Source organism: Heterodontus francisci, chromosome 2 (assembly GCF_036365525.1).
Source record: "Heterodontus francisci isolate sHetFra1 chromosome 2, sHetFra1.hap1, whole genome shotgun sequence".
NCBI classification, from domain to species: domain Eukaryota; kingdom Metazoa; phylum Chordata; class Chondrichthyes; order Heterodontiformes; family Heterodontidae; genus Heterodontus; species Heterodontus francisci.
In genome coordinates this window covers 221,706,917-221,732,812 of record NC_090372.1, presented here as the reverse complement: position 1 = coordinate 221,732,812, position 25,896 = coordinate 221,706,917, and the positions used below count along the sequence as shown (strand labels likewise).

General features: G+C 46.0%; 1 protein-coding gene across 4 annotated transcripts in view; it reads left to right on the top strand.

Annotated features, from left to right (window-relative positions):
- Positions 1-25,896, top strand: part of LOC137351620 (tonsoku-like protein) — a 321,657-nt gene that overhangs the window by 154,146 nt on the left and 141,615 nt on the right. For all 4 annotated transcript variants that reach the window (XM_068016251.1, XM_068016241.1, XM_068016243.1 and 1 more), the window contains exons 3-6: positions 14,707-14,849; positions 16,755-16,938; positions 17,581-17,722; positions 19,717-19,888. In XM_068016251.1, the coding sequence (XP_067872352.1) occupies positions 14,707-14,849; positions 16,755-16,938; positions 17,581-17,722; positions 19,717-19,888 (641 nt within the window). The remainder of the gene's footprint in view (positions 1-14,706; positions 14,850-16,754; positions 16,939-17,580; positions 17,723-19,716; positions 19,889-25,896) is intronic.

Genomic DNA, 25,896 nt, shown 5'->3' with positions numbered 1-25,896 from the left:
AAACATCCACAACCCTCTGTGATAGAGAATTCCAAACATCCACAACCCTCTGTGATAGAGAATTCCAAACATTCACAACCCTCTGTGATAGAGAATTCCAAACATCCACAACCCTCTGTGATAGAGAATTCCAAACATCCACAACCCTCTGTGATAGAGAATTCCAAACATTCACAACCCTCTGTGATAGAGAATTCCAAACATCCACAACCCTCTGTGATAGAGAATTCCAAACCTCCACAACCCTCTGTGATAGAGAATTCCAATCATCCACAACCCTCTGTGATAGAGAATTCCAAACATTCACAACCCTCTGTGATAGAGAATTCCAAACATCCACAACCCTCTGTGATAGAGAATTCCAAACATCCACAACCCTCTGTGATAGAGAATTCCAAACATTCACAACCCTCTGTGATAGAGAATTCCAAACATTCACAACCCTCTGTGATAGAGAATTCCAAACATCCACAACCCTCTGTGATAGAGAATTCCAAACATCCACAACCCTCTGTGATAGAGAATTCCAAACATCCACAACCCTCTGTGATAGAGAATTCCAAACATTCACAACCCTCTGTGATAGAGAATTCCAAACATTCACAACCCTCTGTGATAGAGAATTCCAATCATTCACAACCCTCTGTGATAGAGAATTCCAATCATTCACAACCCTCTGTGATAGAGAATTCCAAACATTCACAACCCTCTGTGATAGAGAATTCCAATCATTCACAACCCTCTGTGATAGAGAATTCCAAACATTCTCAACCCTCTGTGATAGGGAATTCCAAACATTCACAACCCTCTGTGATAGAGAATTCCAATCATTCACAACCCTCTGTGATAGAGAATTCCAAACATTCACAACCCTCTGTGATAGAGAATTCCAAACATCCACAACCCTCTGTGATAGAGAATTCCAAACATTCACAACCCCTCTGTGATAGAGAATTCCAAACATCCACAACCCTCTGTGACAGAGAATTCCAAACATCCACAACCCTCTGTGATAGAGAATTCCAAACATCCACAACCCTCTGTGATAGAGAATTCCAAACATCCACAACCCTCTGTGATAGAGAATTCCAAACATCCACAACCCTCTGTGATAGAGAATTCCAAACATTCACAACCCTCTGTGATAGAGAATTCCAATCATTCACAACCCTCTGTGATAGAGAATTCCAAACATTCACAACCCTCTGTGATAGAGGATTCCAATCATTCAGAACCCTCTGTGATAGAGAATTCCAAACATTCACAACCCTCTGTGATAGAGAATTCCAAACATTCACAACCCTCTGTGATAGAGAATTCCAAACATCCACAACCCTCTGTGATAGAGAATTCCAAACATCCACAACCCTCTGTGATAGAGAATTCCAAACATCCACAACCCTCTGTGATAGAGAATTCCAAACATTCACAACCCTCTGTGATAGAGAATTCCAAACATTCACAACCCTCTGTGATAGAGAATTCCAATCATTCACAACCCTCTGTGATAGAGAATTCCAATCATTCACAACCCTCTGTGATAGAGAATTCCAAACATTCACAACCCTCTGTGATAGAGAATTCCAATCATTCACAACCCTCTGTGATAGAGAATTCCAAACATTCTCAACCCTCTGTGATAGGGAATTCCAAACATTCACAACCCTCTGTGATAGAGAATTCCAATCATTCACAACCCTCTGTGATAGAGAATTCCAAACATTCACAACCCTCTGTGATAGAGAATTCCTAACATCCACAACCCTCTGTGATAGAGAATTCCAAACATCCACAACCCTCTGTGATAGAGAATTCCAAACATTCACAACCCTCTGTGATAGAGAATTCCAAATATTCACAACCCTCTGTGATAGAGAATTCCAAACATCCACAACCCTCTGTGATAGAGAATTCCAAACATTCACAACCCCTCTGTGATAGAGAATTCCAAACATCCACAACCCTCTGTGACAGAGAATTCCAAACATCCACAACCCTCTGTGATAGAGAATTCCAAACATCCACAACCCTCTGTGATAGAGAATTCCAAACATCCACAACCCTCTGTGATAGAGAATTCCAAACATCCACAACCCTCTGTGATAGAGAATTCCAAACATTCACAACCCTCTGTGATAGAGAATTCCAATCATTCACAACCCTCTGTGATAGAGAATTCCAAACATTCACAACCCTCTGTGATAGAGGATTCCAATCATTCAGAACCCTCTGTGATAGAGAATTCCAAACATTCACAACCCTCTGTGATAGAGAATTCCAAACATCCACAACCCTCTGTGATAGAGAATTCCAAACATCCACAACCCTCTGTGATAGAGAATTCCAAACATCCACAACCCTCTGTGATAGAGAATTCCAAACACTCACAACCCTCTGTGATAGATAATTCCAAACATCCACAACCCTCTGTGATAGAGAATTCCAAACATTCACAACCCTCTGTGATAGAGAATTCCAAACATCCACAACCCTCTGTGATAGAGAATTCCAAACATCCACAACCCTCTGTGATAGAGAATTCCAAACATTCTCAACCCTCTGTGATAGGGAATTCCAAACATCCACAACCCTCTGTGATAGAGAATTCCAAACATTGTCATCCCTCTGTGGTAGAGAATTCCAACCATTCACGACCATCTGTGATAGAGAATTCCTAACATCCACAACCCTCTGTGATAGAGAATTCCAAACATTCACAACCCTCTGTGATAGAGAATTCCAAACATCCACAACCCTCTGTGATAGAGAATTCCAAACATTCACAACCCTCTGTGATAGAGAATTCCAAACATTCACAACCCTCTGTGATAGAGAATTCCAAACATCCACAACCCTCTGTGATAGAGAATTCCAAACATCCACAACCCTCTGTGATAGAGAATTCCAAACATCCACAACCCTCTGTGATAGAGAATTCCAAACATTCACAACCCTCTGTGATAGAGAATTCCAAACATCCACAACCCTCTGTGATAGAGAATTCCAAACATTCACAACCCTCTGTGATAGAGAATTCCAAACATTCACAACCCTCTGTGATAGAGAATTCCAAACATTCACAACCCTCTGTGATAGAGAATTCCAAACATCCACAACCCTCTGTGACAAAGAATTCCAAACATTCACAACCCTCTGTGACAGAGAATTCCAAACATTCACAACCCTCTGTGATAGAGAATTCCAAACATCCACAACCCTCTGTGATCGAGAATTCCAAACATTCACAACCCTCTGTGACAGAGAATTCCAAACATCCACAACCCTCTGTGATGGAGAATTCCAAACATTCACAACCCTCTGTGATAGAGAATTCCAAACATTCACAACCCTCTGTGATAGAGAATTCCAAACATTCACAACCCTCTGTGACAGAGAATTCCAAACATTCACAACCCTCTGTGATAGAGAATTCCAAACATTCACAACCCTCTGTGATGGAGAATTCCAAACATTCACAACCCTCTGTGATAGAGAATTCCAAACATCCACATCCCTCTGTGATAGAGAATTCCAAACATCCACAACCCTCTGTGATAGAGAATTCCAAACATTCACAACCCTCTGTGATAGAGTATTCCAAACATCCACAAACCTCTGTGATAGAGAATTCCAAACATTCCCACCCCTCTGTGATAGAGAATTCCAAACATTCACAATCCTCTGTGATGGAGAATTCAAAACATTCACAACCCTCTGTGATAGAGAATTCCAAACATCCACAACCCTCTGTGATTGAGAATTCCAAACATTCACAATCCTCTGTGATAGAGAATTCCAAACATTCACAACCCTCTGTGATAGAGAATTCCAAACATTCACAATCCTCTGTGATAGAGAATTCCAAACATCCACAACCCTCTGTGATAGAGAATTCCAAACATTCTCAACCCTCTGTGGTAGAGAATTCCAACCATTCACGACCATCTGTGATAGAGAATTCCAAACATTCACAACCCTCTGTGACAGAGAATTCCAAACATCCACAACCCTCTGTGATAGAGAATTCCAATCATTCACAACCCTCTGTGACAGAGAATTCCAAACATCCACAACCCTCTGTGATAGAGAATTCCAAACATTCACAACCATCTGTGATAGAGAATTCCAAACATTCACAACCCTCCGTGATAGAGAATTCCAAACATCCACAACCCTCTGTGATAGAGAATTCCAAACATTCACAACCGTCTGTGATAGAGAATTCAAAACATTCACAATCTCTGTGATAGAGAATTCCAAACATCCACAACCCTCTGTGATAGAGAATTCCAAACATTCACAACCCTCTGTGATAGAGAATTCCAAACATTCACAACCCTCTGTGATAGAGAATTCCAAACATTCACAACCCTCTGTGATAGAGAATTCCAAACATTCACAACCCCTCTGTGGTAGAGAATTCCAAACATTCACAACCCTCTGTGATAGAGAATTCCAAACATCCACAACCCTCTCTGTGATAGAGAATTCCAAACATTCCCACCCCTCTGTGATAGAGAATTCCAAACATTCACAACCCTCTGTGATAGAGAATTCCAAACATTCACAACCCTCTGTGATAGAGAATTCCAAACATTCACAACCCCTCTGTGGTAGAGAATTCCAAACATTCACAACCCTCTGTGATAGAGAATTCCAAACATTCACAACCCTCCGTGATAGAGAATTCCAAACATTCACAACCCTCTGTGATAGAGAATTCCAAACATTCACAACCCTCTGTGATAGAGAATTCCAAACATTCACAACCCTCTGTGATAGAGAATTCCAAACATTCACAACCCTCTGTGATAGAGAATTCCAATCATTCACAACCCTCTGTGACAGAGAATTCCAAACATCCACAACCCTCTGTGATCGAGAATTCCAAACATCCACAGCCCTCTGTGATAGAGAATTCCAAACATCCACAACCCTCTGTGATAGAGAATTCCAAACATTCACAACCCTCTGTGATAGAGAATTCCAAACATCCACAACCCTCTGTGACAGAGAATTCCAAACATCCACAACCCTCTGTGATAGAGAATTCCAAACATTCACAACCCTCTGTGACAGAGAATTCCAAACATTCACAACCCTCTGTGATAGAGAATTCCAAACATTCACAACCCTCTGTGATAGAGAATTCCAAACATTCACAACCCTCTGTGATAGAGAATTCCAAACATTCCCACCCCTCTGTGACAGAGAATTCCAAACATTCACAACCCTCTGTGATAGAGAATTCCAAACATCCACAACCCTCTGTGATAGAGAATTCCAAACATTCACAACCCTCTGTGATAGAGAATTCCAAACATTCCCACCCCTCTGTGACAGAGAATTCCAAACATTCACAACCCTCTGTGATAGAGAATTCCAAACAATCACAACCCTCTGTGATAGAGAATACCAAACATCCACAACCCTCTGTGATAGAGAATTCCAATCATTCACAACCCTCTGTGATAGAGAATTCCAAACATCCACAACCCTCTGTGATAGAGAATTCCAAACATTCACAACCGTCTGTGATAGAGAATTCCAAACATTCACAACCCTCTGTGATAGAGAATTCCAATCATTCACAACCCTCTGTGATAGAGAATTCCAAACATCCACAACCCTCTGTGAAGGAGAATTCCAAACATTCACAACCCTCTGTGATAGAGAATTCCAAACATTCACAACCGTCTGTGATAGAGAATTCCAAACATTCACAACCCTCTGTGATAGAGAATTCCAATCATTCACAACCCTCTGTGATAGAGAATTCCAAACATCCACAACCGTCTGTGAAGGAGAATTCCAAACATTCACAACCCTCTGTGATAGAGAATTCCAAACATTCACAACCCTCTGTGATAGAGAATTCCAAACATTCACAACCCTCTGTGAAGGAGAATTCCAAACATCCACAACCCTCTGTGATAGAGAATTCCAAACATTCACAACCCTCTGTGATAGAGAATTCCAAACATTCACAACCCTCTGTGATAGAGAATTCCAAACATCCACAACCCTCTGTGATAGAGAATTCCAAACATCCACTACCCTCTGTGATAGAGAATTCCAAACATCCACAACCCTCTGTGATAGAGAATTCCAAACATCCACTACCCTCTGTGATAGAGAATTCCAAACATCCACAACCCTCTGTGATAGAGAATTCCAAACATTCACAACCCTCTGTGATAGAGAATTCCAAACATTCACAACCCTCTGTGATAGAGAATTCCAAACATTCACAACCCCTCTGTGGTAGAGAATTCCAAACATTCACAACCCTCTGTGATAGAGAATTCCAAACATCCACAACCCTCTCTGTGATAGAGAATTCCAAACATTCCCACCCCTCTGTGATAGAGAATTCCAAACATTCACAACCCTCTGTGATAGAGAATTCCAAACATTCACAACCCTCTGTGATAGAGAATTCCAAACATTCACAACCCCTCTGTGGTAGAGAATTCCAAACATTCACAACCCTCCGTGATAGAGAATTCCAAACATTCACAACCCTCCGTGATAGAGAATTCCAAACATTCACAACCCTCTGTGATAGAGAATTCCAAACATTCACAACCCTCTGTGATAGAGAATTCCAAACATTCACAACCCTCTGTGATAGAGAATTCCAATCATTCACAACCCTCTGTGACAGAGAATTCCAAACATCCACAACCCTCTGTGATCGAGAATTCCAAACATCCACAGCCCTCTGTGATAGAGAATTCCAAACATCCACAACCCTCTGTGATAGAGAATTCCAAACATTCACAACCCTCTGTGATAGAGAATTCCAAACATTCCCACCCCTCTGTGACAGAGAATTCCAAACATTCACAACCCTCTGTGATAGAGAATTCCAAACATCCACAACCCTCTGTGATAGAGAATTCCAAACATTCACAACCCTCTGTGATAGAGAATTCCAAACATTCCCACCCCTCTGTGACAGAGAATTCCAAACATTCACAACCCTCTGTGATAGAGAATTCCAAACAATCACAACCCTCTGTGATAGAGAATTCCAAACATCCACAACCCTCTGTGATAGAGAATTCCAATCATTCACAACCCTCTGTGATAGAGAATTCCAAACATCCACAACCCTCTGTGATAGAGAATTCCAAACATTCACAACCGTCTGTGATAGAGAATTCCAAACATTCACAACCCTCTGTGATAGAGAATTCCAATCATTCACAACCCTCTGTGATAGAGAATTCCAAACATCCACAACCCTCTGTGAAGGAGAATTCCAAACATTCACAACCCTCTGTGATAGAGAATTCCAAACATTCACAACCGTCTGTGATAGAGAATTCCAAACATTCACAACCCTCTGTGATAGAGAATTCCAATCATTCACAACCCTCTGTGATAGAGAATTCCAAACATCCACAACCCTCTGTGAAGGAGAATTCCAAACATTCACAACCCTCTGTGATAGAGAATTCCAAACATTCACAACCCTCTGTGATAGAGAATTCCAAACATTCACAACCCTCTGTGAAGGAGAATTCCAAACATCCACAACCCTCTGTGATAGAGAATTCCAAACATTCACAACCCTCTGTGATAGAGAATTCCAAACATTCACAACCCTCTGTGATAGAGAATTCCAAACATCCACAACCCTCTGTGATAGAGAATTCCAAACATCCACTACCCTCTGTGATAGAGAATTCCAAACATCCACAACCCTCTGTGATAGAGAATTCCAAACATCCACCACCCTCTGTGATAGAGAATTCCACACACTCCCTCCCCTCTGTGATAGAGAATTCCAAACATTCACAACCCTCTGTGATAGAGAATTCCAAATATTCACAACCCTCTGTGATAGAGAATTCCAAACATTCACAACCCTCTGTGATAGAGAATTCCAAACATTCACAACCCTCTGTGATAGAGAATTCCAAACATTCACAACCCTCTGTGATAGAGAATTCCAAACATTCACAACCCTCTGTGATAGAGAATTCCAAACATTCACAACCCCTCTGTGGTAGAGAATTCCAAACATTCACAACCCTCTGTGATACAGAATTCCAAACATTCACAACCCTCCGTGATAGAGAATTCCAAACATTCACAACCCTCTGTGATAGAGAATTCCAAACATTCACAACCCTCTGTGATAGAGAATTCCAAACATTCACAACCCTCTGTGATAGAGAATTCCAAACATTCACAACCCTCTGTGATAGAGAATTCCAATCATTCACAACCCTCTGTGACAGAGAATTCCAAACATCCACAACCCTCTGTGATCGAGAATTCCAAACATCCACAGCCCTCTGTGATAGAGAATTCCAAACATCCACAACCCTCTGTGATAGAGAATTCCAAACATTCACAACCCTCTGTGATAGAGAATTCCAAACATCCACAACCCTCTGTGACAGAGAATTCCAAACATCCACAACCCTCTGTGATAGAGAATTCCAAACATTCACAACCCTCTGTGACAGAGAATTCCAAACATTCACAACCCTCTGTGATAGAGAATTCCAAACATTCACAACCCTCTGTGATAGAGAATTCCAAACATTCACAACCCTCTGTGATAGAGAATTCCAAACATTCACAACCCTCTGTGATAGAGAATTCCAAACATTCCCACCCCTCTGTGACAGAGAATTCCAAACATTCACAACCCTCTGTGATAGAGAATTCCAAACATCCACAACCCTCTGTGATAGAGAATTCCAAACATTCACAACCCTCTGTGATAGAGAATTCCAAACATTCCCACCCCTCTGTGACAGAGAATTCCAAACATTCACAACCCTCTGTGATAGAGAATTCCAAACAATCACAACCCTCTGTGATAGAGAATTCCAAACATCCACAACCCTCTGTGATAGAGAATTCCAATCATTCACAACCCTCTGTGATAGAGAATTCCAAACATCCACAACCCTCTGTGATAGAGAATTCCAAACATTCACAACCGTCTGTGATAGAGAATTCCAAACATTCACAACCCTCTGTGATAGAGAATTCCAATCATTCACAACCCTCTGTGATAGAGAATTCCAAACATCCACAACCCTCTGTGAAGGAGAATTCCAAACATTCGCAACCCTCTGTGATAGAGAATTCCAAACATTCACAACCGTCTGTGATAGAGAATTCCAAACATTCACAACCCTCTGTGATAGAGAATTCCAATCATTCACAACCCTCTGTGATAGAGAATTCCAAACATCCACAACCCTCTGTGAAGGAGAATTCCAAACATTCACAACCCTCTGTGATAGAGAATTCCAAACATTCACAACCCTCTGTGGTAGAGAATTCCAAACATTCACAACCCTCTGTGAAGGAGAATTCCAAACATCCACAACCCTCTGTGATAGAGAATTCCAAACATTCACAACCCTCTGTGATAGAGAATTCCAAACATCCACAACCCTCTGTGATAGAGAATTCCAAACATCCACTACCCTCTGTGATAGAGAATTCCAAACATCCACAACCCTCTGTGATAGAGAATTCCAAACATCCACTACCCTCTGTGATAGAGAATTCCACACACTCCCACCCCTCTGTGATAGAGAATTCCAAACATTCACAACCCTCTGTGATAGAGAATTCCAAATATTCACAACCCTCTGTGATAGAGAATTCCAAACATTCACAACCCTCTGTGATAGAGAATTCCAAACATTCACAACCCTCTGTGATAGAGAATTCCAAACATCCACAACCCTCTGTGATAGAGAATTCCACACACTCCCACCCCTCTGTGATAGAGAATTCCAAACATTCACAACCCTCTGTGATAGAGAATTCCAAATATTCACAACCCTCTGTGATAGAGAATTCCAAACATTCACAACCCTCTGTGATAGAGAATTCCAAACATTCACAACCCTCTGTGATAGAGAATTCCAAACATTCACAACCCTCTGTGATAGAGAATTCCAAACATTCCCACCCCTCTGTGATAGAGAATTCCAAACATTCACAACCCTCTGTGATGGAGAATTCCAAATATTCACAACCCTCTGTGATAGAGAATTCCAAACATTCACAACCCTCTGTGATAGAGAATTCCAAACATTCACAACCCTCTGTGATAGAGAATTCCAAACATCCACAACCCTCTGTGATAGAGAATTCCAAACATCCACTACCCTCTGTGATAGAGAATTCCACACACTCCCACCCCTCTGTGATAGAGAATTCCAAATATTCACAACCCTCTGTGATAGAGAATTCCAAACATCCACAACCCTCTGTTATAGAGAATTCCAAACATTCACAACCCTCTGTGATAGAGAATTCCAAACATCCACAACCCTCTGTGATAGAGAATTCCAAACATTCACAACCCTCTGTGAAGGAGAATTCCAAACATCCACAACCCTCTGTGATAGAGAATTCCAAACATCCACAACCCTCTGTGATAGAGAATTCCAAACATTCACAACCCTCTGTGATAGAGAATTCCGAACATTCACAACCCTCTGTGATAGAGAATTCCAAACATTCACAACCCTCTGTGATAGAGAATTCCAAACATTCACAACCCTCTGTGATAGAGAATTCAAAACATTCACAACCCTCTGTGATAGAGAATTCCAAACATCCACAACCCTCTGTGATAGAGAATTCCAAACATTCACAACCCTCTGTGATAGAGAATTCCAAACATTCACAACCCTCTGTGATAGAGAATTCCAAACATCCACTACCCTCTGTGATAGAGAATTCCAAACATCCACAACCCTCTGTGATGGAGAATTCCAAACATCCACTACCCTCTGTGATAGAGAATTCCAATCATTCACAACCCTCTGTGATAGAGAATTCCAAACATTCACAACCCTCTGTGATAGAGAATTCCAATCATTCACAACCCTCTGTGATAGAGAATTCCAAACATCCACAACCCTCTGTGATAGAGAATTCCAAACATCCACAACCCTCTGTGATAGAGAATTCCAAACATTCACAACCCTCTGTGATAGAGAATTCCAAACATTCACAACCCTCTGTGATAGAGAATTCCAAACATCCACAACCCTCTGTGATAGAGAATTCCAAACATCCACAACCCTCTGTGATAGAGAATTCCAAACATCCACAACCCTCTGTGATAGAGAATTCCAAACATTCACAACCCTCTGTGATAGAGAATTCCAAACATCCACAACCCTCTGTGATAGAGAATTCCAAACATTCACAACCCTCTGTGATAGAGAATTCCAAACATCCACAACCCTCTGTGATAGAGAATTCCAAACATTCACAACCCTCTGTGATAGAGAATTCCAAACATCCACAACCCTCTGTGATAGAGAATTCCAAACATTCACAACCCTCTGATAGAGAATTCCAAACATTCACAACCCTCTGTGATAGAGGGGACGTTTGGAATTCTCTATCACGGATGGTTGTGAATATTTGGAATTCTCTATCACAGAGGGTTGTGGATGTTTTGAATTCTCTATCACAGAGGGTTGTGGATGTTTGGAATTATCTATCACAGAGGGTTGTGGATGTTTGGAATTCTCTATCACAGAGGGTTGTGGATGTTTGTCAATTACTGCAGTAAGGAGGTTCGAAGGTTCCTCAAATGAGGCCATATGGGGAGAACGTAAAAACAAAAAGGAGGCAATCACTTTGCTGGGAGTGTACGACAGGCCTCCAAACAGTCAGGGAGAGAGAGAGAAACAGATATGTAGGCAAATCTCAGAGAGGTGTGAAAATAATAGGGTAATAATAGTAGGGGATTTCAATTCCCTCAATATTAACTGGGATAGTCTTAGTGCAAAAGGCTTAAAGGGGGAGGAATTCTTAAAATGCATACAGGAAAGCTTTTTGAGCCAACACGTAGAAAGTCCTATAAGAGAAGGGCCAGTACTGGACCTAATCCTAGGGAATGAAGCCGGACAAGTGGTAGAAGTGACAGTGGGGGAGCATTTCGGAGATAGTGACCATAACTCTGTAAGATTTAAGGTAGTTATGGAAAAGGATAAAGATGAACTGGAAATAAAGATACTGAATCGGGGGAAGGCCGATTTCAATATGATAAAACAGGATCTGGCCAAAGTGGACTGGGAGCAGCTACTTGTAGGAAAGTCTACATCAGACCAGTGGGAGTCATTCAAAGAGGAAATAGTGAGGGTTCAGAGCCAACATGTACCCGTTAAGGTGAAGGGTAGAACCAACAAGTCCCGGGAACCCTGGATGTCAAGGGATATAGAGGATTGGATAAGGAAAAAAAAGGAGGCTTATGGCAGATTCAGAGTGCTGAAAACAGCGGAGGCCCAAGAGGAGTATAGAAAATGTAGGGGGGTACTTAAAAAAGTAATTAAGAGAGTGAAGAGGAGGCATGAAAAAACACTGGCGGGCAAGATGAAGGAAAATCCCAAGGCATTTGATATGTATATCAAGGGCAAGAGGATAACCAGGGTAAGAGTAGGGCCCATTAGGGACCAAAGTGGCAATCTGTGTATGGAGCTGGAGGTTTTAAATGATTACTTTTCATCTGTGTTCACTATGGAGAAGGACGAGTAGGTGTTGAGATCAGGGAGGGGGATTGTGATATACTTGAACAAATTAGCATTGAAAGGGAGGAGGTATTAGCTGTTTTAGTGGGCTTAAAAGTGGATAAAAATCCTCAGGCCCAGATGAGATGTATCCCAGGCTGTTATGTGAAGCAAGGGAGGAGATAGCAGGGGCTTTGACACAAATTTTCAAATCCTCTCTGGCCACGGGAGAGGTACCAGAGGACTGGAGGACAGCGAATGTGGTACCATTATTCAAGAAGGGTAGTAGGGATAAACCAGGTAATTACAGGCCGGTGAGTCTAACATCAGTGGTTGGGAAAATATTGGGAAAAATTCTGAGAGACAGGATTAATCTCCACATGGAGAGGCAGGGATTAATCAGAGATAGTCAGCCTGGCTTTGTCAGGGGGAAATCATATCTAACAAACGTGAGTGAATTTTTCGAGGAGGTGACTAGGTGTGTAGATGAGGGTAAAGCAGTTGATGTAGTCAACATGGATTTCAGTAAGGCTTTTGAAAAGGTCACACATGGGAGATTGGTTATGAAGAGCCCATGGGATCCAGGGAAATTTGGCAAATTGGATCCAAAATTGGCTTAGTGGCAGGTGGCAGAGGGTAATGGTCGAGGGTTGTTTTTGCGAGTGGAAGCCTGTGACCAGTGGTGTACCACAGGGATTGGTGCTGGGACCCTTGCTGTTTGTAGTGTACATTAATGAGTTAGATCTGAATATAGAAGGTATGATCAGTCAGTTTGCAGATGACACGAAAATTGGTGGTGTTGTAAATAGTGAGGAAGAAAGCCTTCGATTACAGGACGATATAGATGGGCTGGTAAGATGAGCAGAGCAGTGGCAAATGGAATTTAATCCTGAGAAGTGTGAGGTGAAGCATTTTGGGAGGACTAACTAGGCAAGGGAATATACAATGGATGGTAGGACCCTAGAAAGTACAGAGGGTCAGAGGGACCTTGGTGTACTTGTCCATAGATCACTGAAGGCAGCAGCACAGGTAGATAAGGTGGTTAGAAAGGCATACGGGATACTTGCCTTTATTAGCCGAGGCATAGAATATAAGAGCAGGGAGGTTACGATGGAGCTGTATGAAACGTTTGTTAGGCCACAGCTGGGGTACTGTGTACAGTTCTAGTCACCACACCAGAGGAAGGATGTGATTGCACTGGAGAAGGTGCAGAGGAGATTTACCAGGATGTTGCCTGGGCTGGAGCATTTCAGTTATGAAGAGAGACTGAAAAGGCTAGGGTTGTTTTCCTTTGAGCAGAGAAGGCTGAGGGGAGACCTGATTGAGGGATGCAAAATTATGAAGGGCATAGGTAGGGTAGATAGGAAGAAACCTTTTCCCTTAGCGGAGGTGTCAATAACCAGGGAGCATAGATTTAAGGTAAGGGACAGAAGGTTTAGAGGGGATTTGAGGAAAACTTTTTTCATCCAGAGAGTGGTTGGAATCTGGAATGCACTGCCTGAAGAGGTGGTAGAGGCAGGAACCCTCACAACATTTAAGAAGTATTTAGATGAGCACTTGAAATAGTATTCAAGGCTACAGGTCAAGTGCTGGAAAATGGGATTGGAATAGTTAGGTGCTTGATGGCCAGCACAGACACGATGGGCCGAAGGGCCTGTTTCTGTGCTGTATAACTCTATGCCTCTATGACAGTCAGCATGGATTTGTTGAGGGAAGTTCATGTCTTCACAATAATGCACAATAAATGGTAGGAAACTGAAAAGTACAATCTCTCAATTTCTCTTTCACGCTCGATCCCCTCACTCCCTTTCTCCCTCAGTCCTTCTCTCTCCATCACTCTATTCGGATCCCCTCACTCACTCTCTCCCAAACCCCTCTCTCACTCTCTCTCTCAATCACCTCTTTCACTCTCTCCCTTGATCCTCTCTCTCCTCCCTCAATCACACTCTCTCACTCTTTGTCTCACCATCTCTCTCCATACCCTCAATCACTCTGTAACTCTTTATCTCTCTCTCTCTATCCCATCTCTCACTCTCTCTTCCTCAATCACGCTCTCTCTCTCACTATCTCTTTCCATCCCCTCTTTCACACACTCTCACTTTCTCTCAATCCCTTTTTGCATTCTTTCTTCCTCGATCCTCTTTTTCTCTCTCCCTCAATCACTCTTTTTCACTCTCTCTCTATCTGACAGGTCAGTTCGAGGCAGCTATTCAGGAGTATGAACAGGCATTGCAACTGCTGGAGAAGCGGCAAGATGTGATTGGCTGTGGGGACACGCACCGTATGATTGGTGAATGTTTCCTGGAGCTCAGAAATTGGGAGTCTTCCCTGAAGGTAAATTAAAGATGCAGAGACCCAGTGGGAGGTGAGGGAGATGCGAGGTAGGGAGGGTTGGGGTTGCAATAATGTGAGTATGAGGAGAAGGAGGAAGAGAATATTGTGAATAGTGAGGCTGGAGGTGGTGGAGTTGTCAGCAGAAAGGGCATAAACAGTATTCTTACCTTCAAAACACTGGTGAGATCATTGAACTTTTCTGGCATTGCAGTCCTATCCAGGGCCAAGTCCTATCCAGGGCCAGGTCCTATCCAGGGCCAAGTCCTGTACAGGGCCAAGTCCTGTCCAGTGCCAAGTCCTGTCCAGTGCCAAGTCCTGTCCAGGGCCAAGTCCTATCCAGGGCCAAGTCCTGTACAGGGCCAAGTCCTGTACAGGGCCAAGTCCTATCCAGGGCCAAGTCCTATCCAGGGCCAAGTCCTAACCAGGGCCAAGTCCTAACCAGGGCCAAGTCCTGTCCAGGGCCAAGTCGTATCCAGGGCCAAGTCGTATCCAGGGCCAAGTCGTATCCAGGGCCAAGTCCTGTGCAGGGCCAAGTCCTATCCAGGGCCAAGTCCTATCCAGGGCCAAGTCCTATCCAGGGCCAAGTCCTAACCAGGGCCGTCCTGTCCAGGGCCAAGTCCTAACCAGGGCCAAGTCCTATCCAGGGCCAAGTCCTATCCAGGGCCAAGTCCTGTGCAGGGCCAAGTCCTGTGCAGGGCCAAGTCCTGTGCAGGGCCAAGTCGTATCCAGGGCCAAGTCGTATCCAGGGCCAAGTCCTATCCAGGGCCAAGTCCTGTGCAGGGCCAAGTCCTATCCAGGGCCAAGTCCTTTCCAGGGCCATGTCGTATCCTAAGCTCCACACATTGACCATCTGCAATCTTTTCTCACTAGTGACCAAAGTGTTGCCTGATCTCCCTCCTGCTCACAGCCTGGGCCAGATGTGCCAGTGCAGCCTCCGAGTGTTTGCTACAGCCTTCCCTGGTGCCTGTAGCCAGAATGCAACCTCCCCTCTGAGAGATATAGGCTGTTTTACATGACGTTAGAGACGCCTGATTTGCTGCCCTCTGATGGATGTGTAGCCAATGAGTGGGGTGGGTACACCTGGCTGCCGGCGTGATCAACAGAATGAGCGGGCAGCAGGAATATTGTGTGTTGTCTGGGACAACACAACTAGCCCCACCCCTGCTTGCCCCGCCCCTGCTTCCCCACGCCCTGCTCCCCTCCACCCCTCTATCCCTCCTCAGCCATTTTAGGGGCAGATCACATTTCTAGAGCAGTGTATTAGAGGGGTATAACTGTGAGATATACTTACTATCAGAGATCATTGAGGCATGGTGTGTTTTAAACTCACATGCTCTGGATTATTGGTCCAATAACATAACTGTTGCATTATTGTAGCCTATTTACCTTTAGTCACTGACGTTTTTTTATTCTTTTGGGACATGTGGGCATCGCTGGCCAGGCCAGCATTTATTGCCCATCCCTAATTTCCCTTGAGAAGGTGGTGGTGAGCTGCCTTCTTGAACCACTGCAGTCCATGTGGTGCAGGTACACCCACAGTGCTGTTAGGAAGGGAGTTCTAGGATTTTGACCCAGCGACAGTGAAGGAACGGCGATATAATTCCAAGTCAGGATGGTGTGTGACTTGGGGGGGAATTTGCAGGTGGTGGTGTTCCCATGTATCTGCTGCCCTTGTCCTTCTAGGTGGTAGAGGTCGCGGGTTTGGAAGGTGCTGTCTAAGGAGCCTTGGTGCATTGCTGCAGTGCATCTTGTAGATGGTACACACTGCTGCCACTGTGCGTTGGTGGTGGAGGGAGTGAATATTGAAGGTATATTTCTGGATTAATTCCACGTTGGTTTTACAAGTCCAAACCCCTCGGAAGATTCCTTTCGTAAGGTGACGTGTCTGTTCCTTTCTCCCTCCAGCATCACCAGGGATATTTGGAATTGGCGCAATCAATCACCAATTACGTTGAGGAGCAGCGAGCCTGGATGCTGATTGGCCGGACTTACTTGTACATGCACGAAAGTGACCAATCCAGTGAGACTCTTCAAGAAGCTCAGAAGGCGTTTGTGAAGAGTATGGAAATCTTGGATGAGAAGCTGGAAGGTAGAGAGTCCTTGTGTTTGCTGCTTGTTCAGATGTTCCTTTGCAAGGCCAGGGGTGATGAGTGTCGGGCTGCAGAGTCGTGAGTCAGTTCGAGCTTGTGAAGGGGACGCGAGGCATAGAAGTCATTCTGGAGAAATCAAATCTCGGGATAAACGGGTGGATGAGGGTCTTGGTAGCAAAGAGGGAAAGAGAAATCCCTTATATCCCTCCATGGCCTCGCCCTTCCCTATCTCTGAAACCTCCTTCAGCCCCACAACCCTCGCCAATCTCTGCACTTCTCTAATACTGGCCTTTTACACATCCCCGATTTTAATGACTCCACCATTGGTGGCTGTGCTTTCAGCAACCGAGGCCCTCAGCTTTGGAATTCTCTGTCTGAACATCTCCTCTCCACCATTAACATACTCATTAAAAACCCTCTTTGAACAAGCTTTTGATCATCACTGCAGATGGCTCAATGTCAAATTTTGCCTCTCGGAGGCCCTTTGGGGTGTTTTTCTGTATTAATGCTGCTATATAAAGGTAAGTAGATGTTGTTAGGTCGTGTGTTACCACTTGCTTTACTGCTGCTAGTCTTCAACAAGACATCAAAGCAGAAAATCTGATGCAACATTAATATTTGAGACAATTGTTTTTCCGCAGGCACCAATCTTTATAAACTACCAGCTCTGGAGGTGAAGAAGATGCGGGCAGGATTGTACCTGAATCTGGGAATTGTGTGGAAGCTCATGAAAGATGATGCTCACAGTGTGGAGTACATCCAGCGCTGTATCCTCATTGCAGAGTGAGTTGCAGCTACCCAGTGACACACACTTGCTGAGAGTCTCTACCGGCAGGGCCCCTTTCAACTTTGCTCTCCTGTTATTCCTCTGATCCGAATATAGGGGCCTTTCCAAGAGAGTGCAGTCGGGATAATGTTTAGCATTATAAATGGAATTGTTGGAGTTGTTCACTTGGACAAACCTTCGGGAACGGTTCAAACTGCGTTATTAATGACAGGTCGAGAAAAACGGAGCAGCTTTGTCCCGTTTAATTACCTCATGAAGGTTTTCCAGTGTTAGCCGTGACACAGTGGGCAGAAAGTCGTGTGTTCCAGAACCCACTGCTGACACCTGAACACATAATCCAGCCCACTAGACCCAATGTGTGGACCGAGGGAGTAGCGCACTGTCGGAGGGTCAGTACTGAGGGAGTGCTGCACTGTCGGAGGGTCAGTACTGAGGGAGAGCCGCACTGTCAGAGGGTCAGTACTGAGGGAGTAGCGCACTGTCGGAGGGTCAGTACTGAGGGAGTGCTGCACTGTCGGAGGGTCAGTACTGAGGGAGTGCTGCACTGTCGGAGGGTCAGTACTGAGGGAGTGCTGCACTGTCGGCGGGTCAGTACTGAGGGAGAGCCGCACTGTCGGAGGGTCAGTACTGAGGGAGTGCTGCACTGTCGGAGGGTCAGTACTGAGGGAGTGCTGCACTGTCGGAGGGTCAGTACTGAGGGAGTGTTGTACTGTCAGAGGGTCAGTACTGAGGGAGTGCTGCACTGTCGGAGGGTCCGTACTGAGGGAGTGCTGCACTGTGGGAGGGTCAGTACTGAGGGAGTGCCGCACTGTCGGAGGGTCAGTACTGAGGGAGTGCTGCACTGTCGGAGGGTCAGTACTGAGGGAGTGCTGCACTGTCGCAGGGTCAGTACTGAGGGAGAGCCGTCCTGTCAGAGGGTCAGTACTGAGGGAGAGCCGCACTGTCGGAGGGTCAGTACTGAGGGAGTGCTGCACTGTCGGAGGGTCAGTACTGAGGGAGTGCTGCACTGTCGGCGGGTCAGTACTGAGGGAGAGCCGTCCTGTCAGAGGGTCAGTACTGAGGGAGAGCCGCACTGTCGGAGGGTCAGTACTGAGGGAGTGCTGCACTGTCGGAGGGTCAGTACTGAGGGAGTGCTGCACTGTCGGAGGGTCAGTACTGAGGGAGTGCTGCACTGTTGGAGGGTCAGTCCTGAGGGAGTGCTGCACTGCCAGAGGGTCAGTACTGAGGGAGTGCTGCACTGTCGGAGGGTCAGTACTGAGGGAGTGCTGCACTGTCGGAGGGTCATTATTGAGGGAGAGCTGCACTGTCGGAAGGTCAGTACTGAGGGAGTGCTGCACTGTCAGAGGGTCAGTACTGAGGGAGTGCTGCACTGTCGGAGGGTCATTATTGAGGGAGAGCTGCACTGTCAGAGGGTCAGTACCGAGGGAGTGCTGCACTATCAGAGGGTCAGTACTGAGGGAGTGCTGCACTGTCGGAGGTTCAGTACTGAGGGAGTGTTGAACTGTCGGAGGGTCAGTACTGAGGGCGTGCCACACTGTCAGCGGGTCAGTACTGAGGGAGTGCTGGACTGTCGGAGGGTCAGTACTGAGGAGGTTTAATTATGTTAAAGGGGCTATATAAATGCAGATTGTTGTTGTGTCCTATCAAAATATATTAGTCACCAAAGGCGGAGTGATTAAAATCAGGGATACTCAAGAGGCCACAATTAGAGGGAGTGCAGATATTTCGGAGGGTTGTGAGGCTGGAGGAGATTACAGAGATAAGGGAGGGGCGAGGGGCGAGGACCTGGAGGGATTTGCAATCAAGGATGAGAATAGTAAAATCAAGGCATTGTTTGACCGGGAGCCAATGTAGGTCAGTGTGGACAGGGGTGACAGTGAACAGAATTAATTTGGACGTATTTCGGAGCTGTCAGAATGAATGGCCCAGAGACAGGAACATAAGCTGTTTTTTGATTAACATTTTCTGTTTCTTTGTCCTTTTCCCTCAGACAAAGCAATCTGTTTTCAGACTTGCACCGAGCAAACTACATCTTAGCAAGCATGCACCAGGACGACGGCAAGTACCTACAGGCCCTGCAGCGGCTCGAAATTGCAAGGGAGTACGCACACAAGGCAAAGATGGAGTCAGCAGAGGTCGACTGTTTTGCCAGCATGGGGGAGGTGGGTGCAGGAACTGCTCTGCTTACAGGTTGTGTTCCACATGGTCCTCTGCACCAGCCTGGGAAATAAACCTGCGACCTCTACCACCTAGAAGGACAAAGGCAGCAGATGCAGGGGAACACCATCACCTGCAAGTTCCCCTCCATGCCACAGATAATCCTGACTTGGAACTATATCGCCGTTCCTTCACTGTCGCTGGGTCAAAATCCTGGAACTCCCTTCCTAACAGCACTGTGGGTTTACCTACCCCACATAGACTGCAGTGGTTCAAGAAGGCAGCTCACCACCACCTTCTCAAGGGCAATTAGGAATGGGCTTGCTTGATCCTAAAAATAAATATGTTTTGTAACTACGATTGGTGCTTGACAAAAGGAAATAGGATAAAAACTGCCCCTCCAACAGTGCAGCACTCCCTCAGTACTGACCCTCCGACAGTGCAGCACTCCCTCAGTACTGACCCTCCGACAGTGCAGCAATCGCTCAGTACTGACCCTCTGACAGAGCAGCACTCCCTCAGTACTGACCCTCCAACAGTGCAGCACTCCCTCAGTACTGACTCTCCAACAGTGCAGCACTCCCTCAGTACTGACCCTCCGACAGTGCAGCGCTCCCTCAGTACTGACCCTCCGACAGTGCAGCGCTCCCTCAGTACTGACTCTCCAACAGTGCAGTGCTCCCTCAGTACTGACCCGCTGACAGTGCAGTGCTTCCTCAGTACTGACCCTCTGACAGTGCAGCACTCCCTCAGTACTGACGCTCTGACAGTGCAGCACTCCCTCAGTACTGACCCTCTGACAGTGCAGTGCTCCCACAGTACTGACCCTCTGACAGTGCAGTGCTCCCACAGTACTGACCCTCTGAACAGTGCAGCACTCCCTCAGTACTGACCCTCTGACAGTGCAGCACTCCCTCAGTACTGACCCTCCGACAGTGCAACGCTCCCTCAGTACTGACCCTCTGACAGTGCAGCACTCCCTCAGTACTGACCCTCCGACAGTGCAGCGCTCCCTCAGTACTGACCCTCCAACAGTGCAGCACTCCCTCAGTACTGACTCTCCAACAGTGCAGCGCTCCCTCAGTACTGACCCTCTGACAGTGCAGCACTCCCTCAGTACTGACCCTCCAACAGTGCAGCGCTCCCTCAGTACTGACCCTCCAACAGTGCAGCACTCCCTCAGTACTGACTCTCCAACAGTGCAGCACTCGCTCAGTACTGACCCTCCGACAGTGCAGCGCTCCCTCAGTACTGACCCTCCGACAGTGCAGCGCTCCCTCAGTACTGACCCTCCAACAGTGCAGCACTCCCTCAGTACTGACTCTCCAACAGTGCAGCGCTCCCTCAGTACTGACCCTCTGACAGTGCAGCACTCCCTCAGTACTGACCCTCCGACAGTGCAGCGCTCCCTCAGTACTGACCCTCCAACAGTGCAGCACTCCCTCAGTACTGACTCTCCAACAGTGCAGCACTCGCTCAGTACTGACCCTCCGACAGTGCAGCGCTCCCTCAGTACTGACTCTCCAACAGTGCAGTGCTCCCTCAGTACTGACCCGCTGACAGTGCAGTGCTTCCTCAGTACTGACCCTCTGACAGTGCAGCACTCCCTCAGTACTGACCCTCTGACAGTGCAGTGCTCCAACAGTACTGACCCTCTGACAGTGCAGTGCTCCCACAGTACTGACCCTCTGACAGTGCAGCACTCACTCAGTACTGACCCTCCAACAGTGCAGCACTCCCTCAGTACTGACCCTCTGACAGTGCAGTGCTCACTCAGTACTGACCCTCTGACAGTGCAGTGCTCCCTCAGTACTGACCCTCTGACAGTGCAGTGCTGCCTCAGTACTGACCCTCCAACAGTGCAGCACTCCCTCAGTACTGACCCTCTGACAGTGCAGTGCTCCCTCAGTACTGACCCTCTGACAGTGCAGCGCTGCCTCAGTACTGACCCTCCAACAGTGCAGCATTCCCTCAGTACTGACCCTCTGACAGTGCAGTGCTCCCTCAGTACTGACCCTCTGACAGTGCAGTGCTCCCTCAGTACTGACCCTCCGACAGTGCAGCACTCCCTCAGTACTGCCCCTCCGACAGTGCAGCGCTCCCTCAGTACTGACCCTCCAACAGTGCAGCGCTCCCTCAGTACTGACCCTCTGACAGTGCACTGCTCCCTCAGTACTGACGCTCTGACAGTGCAGCGCTCCCTCAGTACTGACCCTCCAACAGTGCAGCGCTCCCTCAGTACTGACCCTCTGACAGTGCAGTGCTCCCTCAGTACTGACGCTCTGACAGTGCAGCGCTCCCTCAGTACTGACCCTCCAACAGTGCAGCGCTCCCTCAGTACTGACCCTCTGACAGTGCAGTGCTCCCTCAGTACTGACCCTCTGACAGTGCAGTGCTCCCTCAGTACTGACCCTCTGACAGTGCAGCGCTCCCTCAGTACTGACCCTCTGACAGTGCAGTGCTCCCTCAGTACTGACCCTCTGACAGTGCAGTGCTCCCTCAGTACTGACCCTCTGACAGTGCAGTGCTCCCTCAGTACTGACCCTCTGACAGTGCAGCGCTCCCGCAGTACTGGGAGTTTCCTATTTTATTATTGGTTCAGTGCTCTGTCGTGAAAATGTTCAGGAATTTCATCTTCTTCTCTTCACACGGTTTCTCGAGTCATTGAGTCATACAGCACAGAAACAGGCCCTTCAGCCCATTGTGTCTGTGTCTGCCATCAAGCACCTAACTATTCTAATCCCATTTTACAGCACTTGGCCCATGGCCTTGTATGCTATGACATTTCAAGTGCTCATCTAAATACTTGTTAAATGTTGTGAGGGTTCCTGCCTCTACCATCCCTTCAGGCAGTGTGTTCCAGATTCCAACCACTCTCTGGGTGAAAAATCGTTTCCTCAAATCTCCTCTAAACCTCCTGCCCCTTTCCTTAAATCTATGCCCCCTGGTCATTGACCCCTCTGCTAAGGGAAAAGTCTCTTCCTATCTAACCTATCAATGCCCCTCATAATGTTGCATTCCTCAATCATGTCCCCCTTCAGCCTTCTCTACTCCTAGAAAAACAATCCTAGCCTTTTCAGTCTCTCCTCATAGCTGAAATGCTCCAGCCCAGGCAACATCCTGGTGAATCTCCTCTGCACCCTCTCCAGTGCAATCACATCCTTCCTATAGTGTGGTGCCCAGAACTGTACACAGTACTCCAGCTGTGGCTAACTAGCGTTTTATACAGCTCCATCATAACCTCCCTGCTCTTATATTTTATGCCTCGGCTAATAAAGGCAAGTATCCCAAATGTCTTCCTAACCACCTTAACTACCTGTGCTGCTGCCTTCAGTGATCCTATGTTCTTACCATCCATTGTATATTCCCTTGCCTTGTTAGTCCTCCCAAAATGCATCACCTCACACTGTTCAGGATTAAATCCCATTTGCCACTGCTCCGCCCATCTTACCAGCCCATCTATATCATCCTGTAATCTAAGGATTTCCTCCTCACTATTTATGACATCACCAATTCTCGTGTCATCTGCAAACTTACTGATCAGACCTCCTATATTCATGTCGAAATCATTAATGTACACTACAGACAGCAAGGGTCCCAGCACCGATTCCTGTGGTACACCACTGGTCACAGGCTTCCAATCGCAAAAACAACCCTCGACCATCACCCACTGCCTCCTGCCACTAAGCCAATCTTGGATCCAATTTGCCAAATTGCCCTGGATCCCATGGGCTCTTACCTTCTTAACCAATCTCCCATGTGTGACCTTATCAAAAACCTTACTGAAATCCATGCAGATTACATCAACTGCTTTATCCTCATCAACACATCTAGTCACCTCCTCGAAAAATTCAATCAAGTTAGTTAGACACGATCTTCCCCTGACAAAGCCATGCTGACTATCCCTGATTAATCCCTGCCTCTCCAAGTGGAGATTAATCCTGACCCTCAGAATGTTTTCCAATAGTTTCCCTACCACTGATGTTAGACTCACCGGCCTGTAATTACCTGGTTTATCCCTACTACCCTTCTTGAATAATGGTACCACATTCGCTGTCCTCCAGTCCTCTGGTACCTCTCCAGTGGCCAGAGAAGATTTGAAAATTTGTGTCAAAGCCCCTGCTATCTCCTCCCTTGCCTCACATAACAGCCTGGGATACATCTCATCTGGGCCTGAGGATTTATCCACTTTTAAGCCCACTAAAACAGCTAATACCTCCTCCCTTTCAAGACGAATATGTTCAAGTATATCACAATCCCCCTCCCTGATCTCTATGCCTACATTTGAAGTAGACATGCTGTGAAATAATGCTGATGGTCACAATTATCTTCTTCTGTGCTTTCATGATGGTTAGTCAGGGGCCCGTCAAAAAACAAGTGGTGAATTCTCCCTCATAGAATATGGAACCAGACCCTCAGAGCCCAAGAGAGAGAGGTTTAGAATTAGAATTAGAATATTACAGCGCAGTACAGGCCCTTCGGCCCTCGATGTTGCGCCGATCATCTGACCTACACTATTCCATTTACATCCATATGTCTATCCAATGACCACTTAAATGCCCTTAAAGTTGGCGAATCTACTACTGTTGCAGGCAGGGCGTTCCACGCCCCTACTACTCTCTGCGTAAAGAAACTACCTCTAACATCTGTCCTATATCTGTCACCCCTCAACTTAAAGCTATGTCCCCTCGTGTTTGCCATCACCATCCGAGGAAAAAGACTCTCACTATCCACCCTATCTAACCCTCTGATTATCTTATATGTCTCTATTAAGTCACCTCTCCTCCTCCTTCTCTCTAACGAAAACAACCCCAAGTCCCTCAGCCTTTCCTCGTAAGACCTTCCTTCCATACCAGGCAACATCCTAGTAAATCTCCTCTGCACCCTTTCCAAAGCTTCCACATCCTTCCTATAATGCGGTGACCAGAACTGCACGCAATACTCCAGGTGCGGCCTCACCAGAGTTTTGTACAGCTGCAGCATGACCTCGTGGCTCCGAAACTCGATCCCCCTACTAATAAAGGCTAACACACCATATGCCTTCTTAACAGCCCTATTAACCTGGGTAGCAACTTTCAGGGATTTATGTACCTGGATACCAAGATCTCTCTGCTCATCTACACTACCAAGAATCTTCCCATTAGCCCAGTACTCTGCATTGCTGTTACTCCTTCCAAAGTGAATCACCTCACACTTCTCCGCATTAAACTCCATTTGCCATCTCTCAGCCCAGCTCTGCAGCCTATCTATGTCCCTCTGTACCCTACAACACCCTTCGACACTATCCACAACTCCACCGACCTTCGTGTCATCCGCAAATTTACTAACCCACCCTTCTACACCCTCATCCAGGTCATTTATAAAAATGACAAACAGCAGTGGCCCCAAAACAGAACCTTGCGGTACACCACTAGTAACTAAACTCCAGGATGAACATTTGCCATCAACCACCACCCTCTGTCTTCTTTCAGCTAGCCAATTTCTGATCCAAAGCTCTAAATCACCTTCAACCCCATACTTCCGTATTTTCTGCAATAGCCTACCGTGGGGAACCTTATCAAACGCCTTACTGAAATCCATATACACCACATCCACGGCTTTACCCTCATCCACCTGTTTGGTCACCTTCTCGAAAAACTCAATAAGGTTTGTGAGGCACGACCTACCTTTCACAAAACCGTGCTGACTATCGCAAATGAACTTATTCTTTTCAAGATGATTATAAATCCTGTCTCTTATAACCTTTTCCAACATTTTACCCACAACCGAAGTAAGGCTCACAGGTCTATAATTACCAGGGCTGTCTCTACTCCCCTTCTTGAACAAGGGGACAACATTTGCTATCCTCCAGTCCTCCGGCACTACTCCTGTCGACAATGACGACTTAAAGATCAACAACAACGGCTCTGCAATCTCCTCCCTGGCTTCCCAGAGAATCCTAGGATAAATCCCATCTGGCCCAGGGGACTTATCTATTTTCACTCTTTCCAAAATTGCTAACACCTCCTCCTTG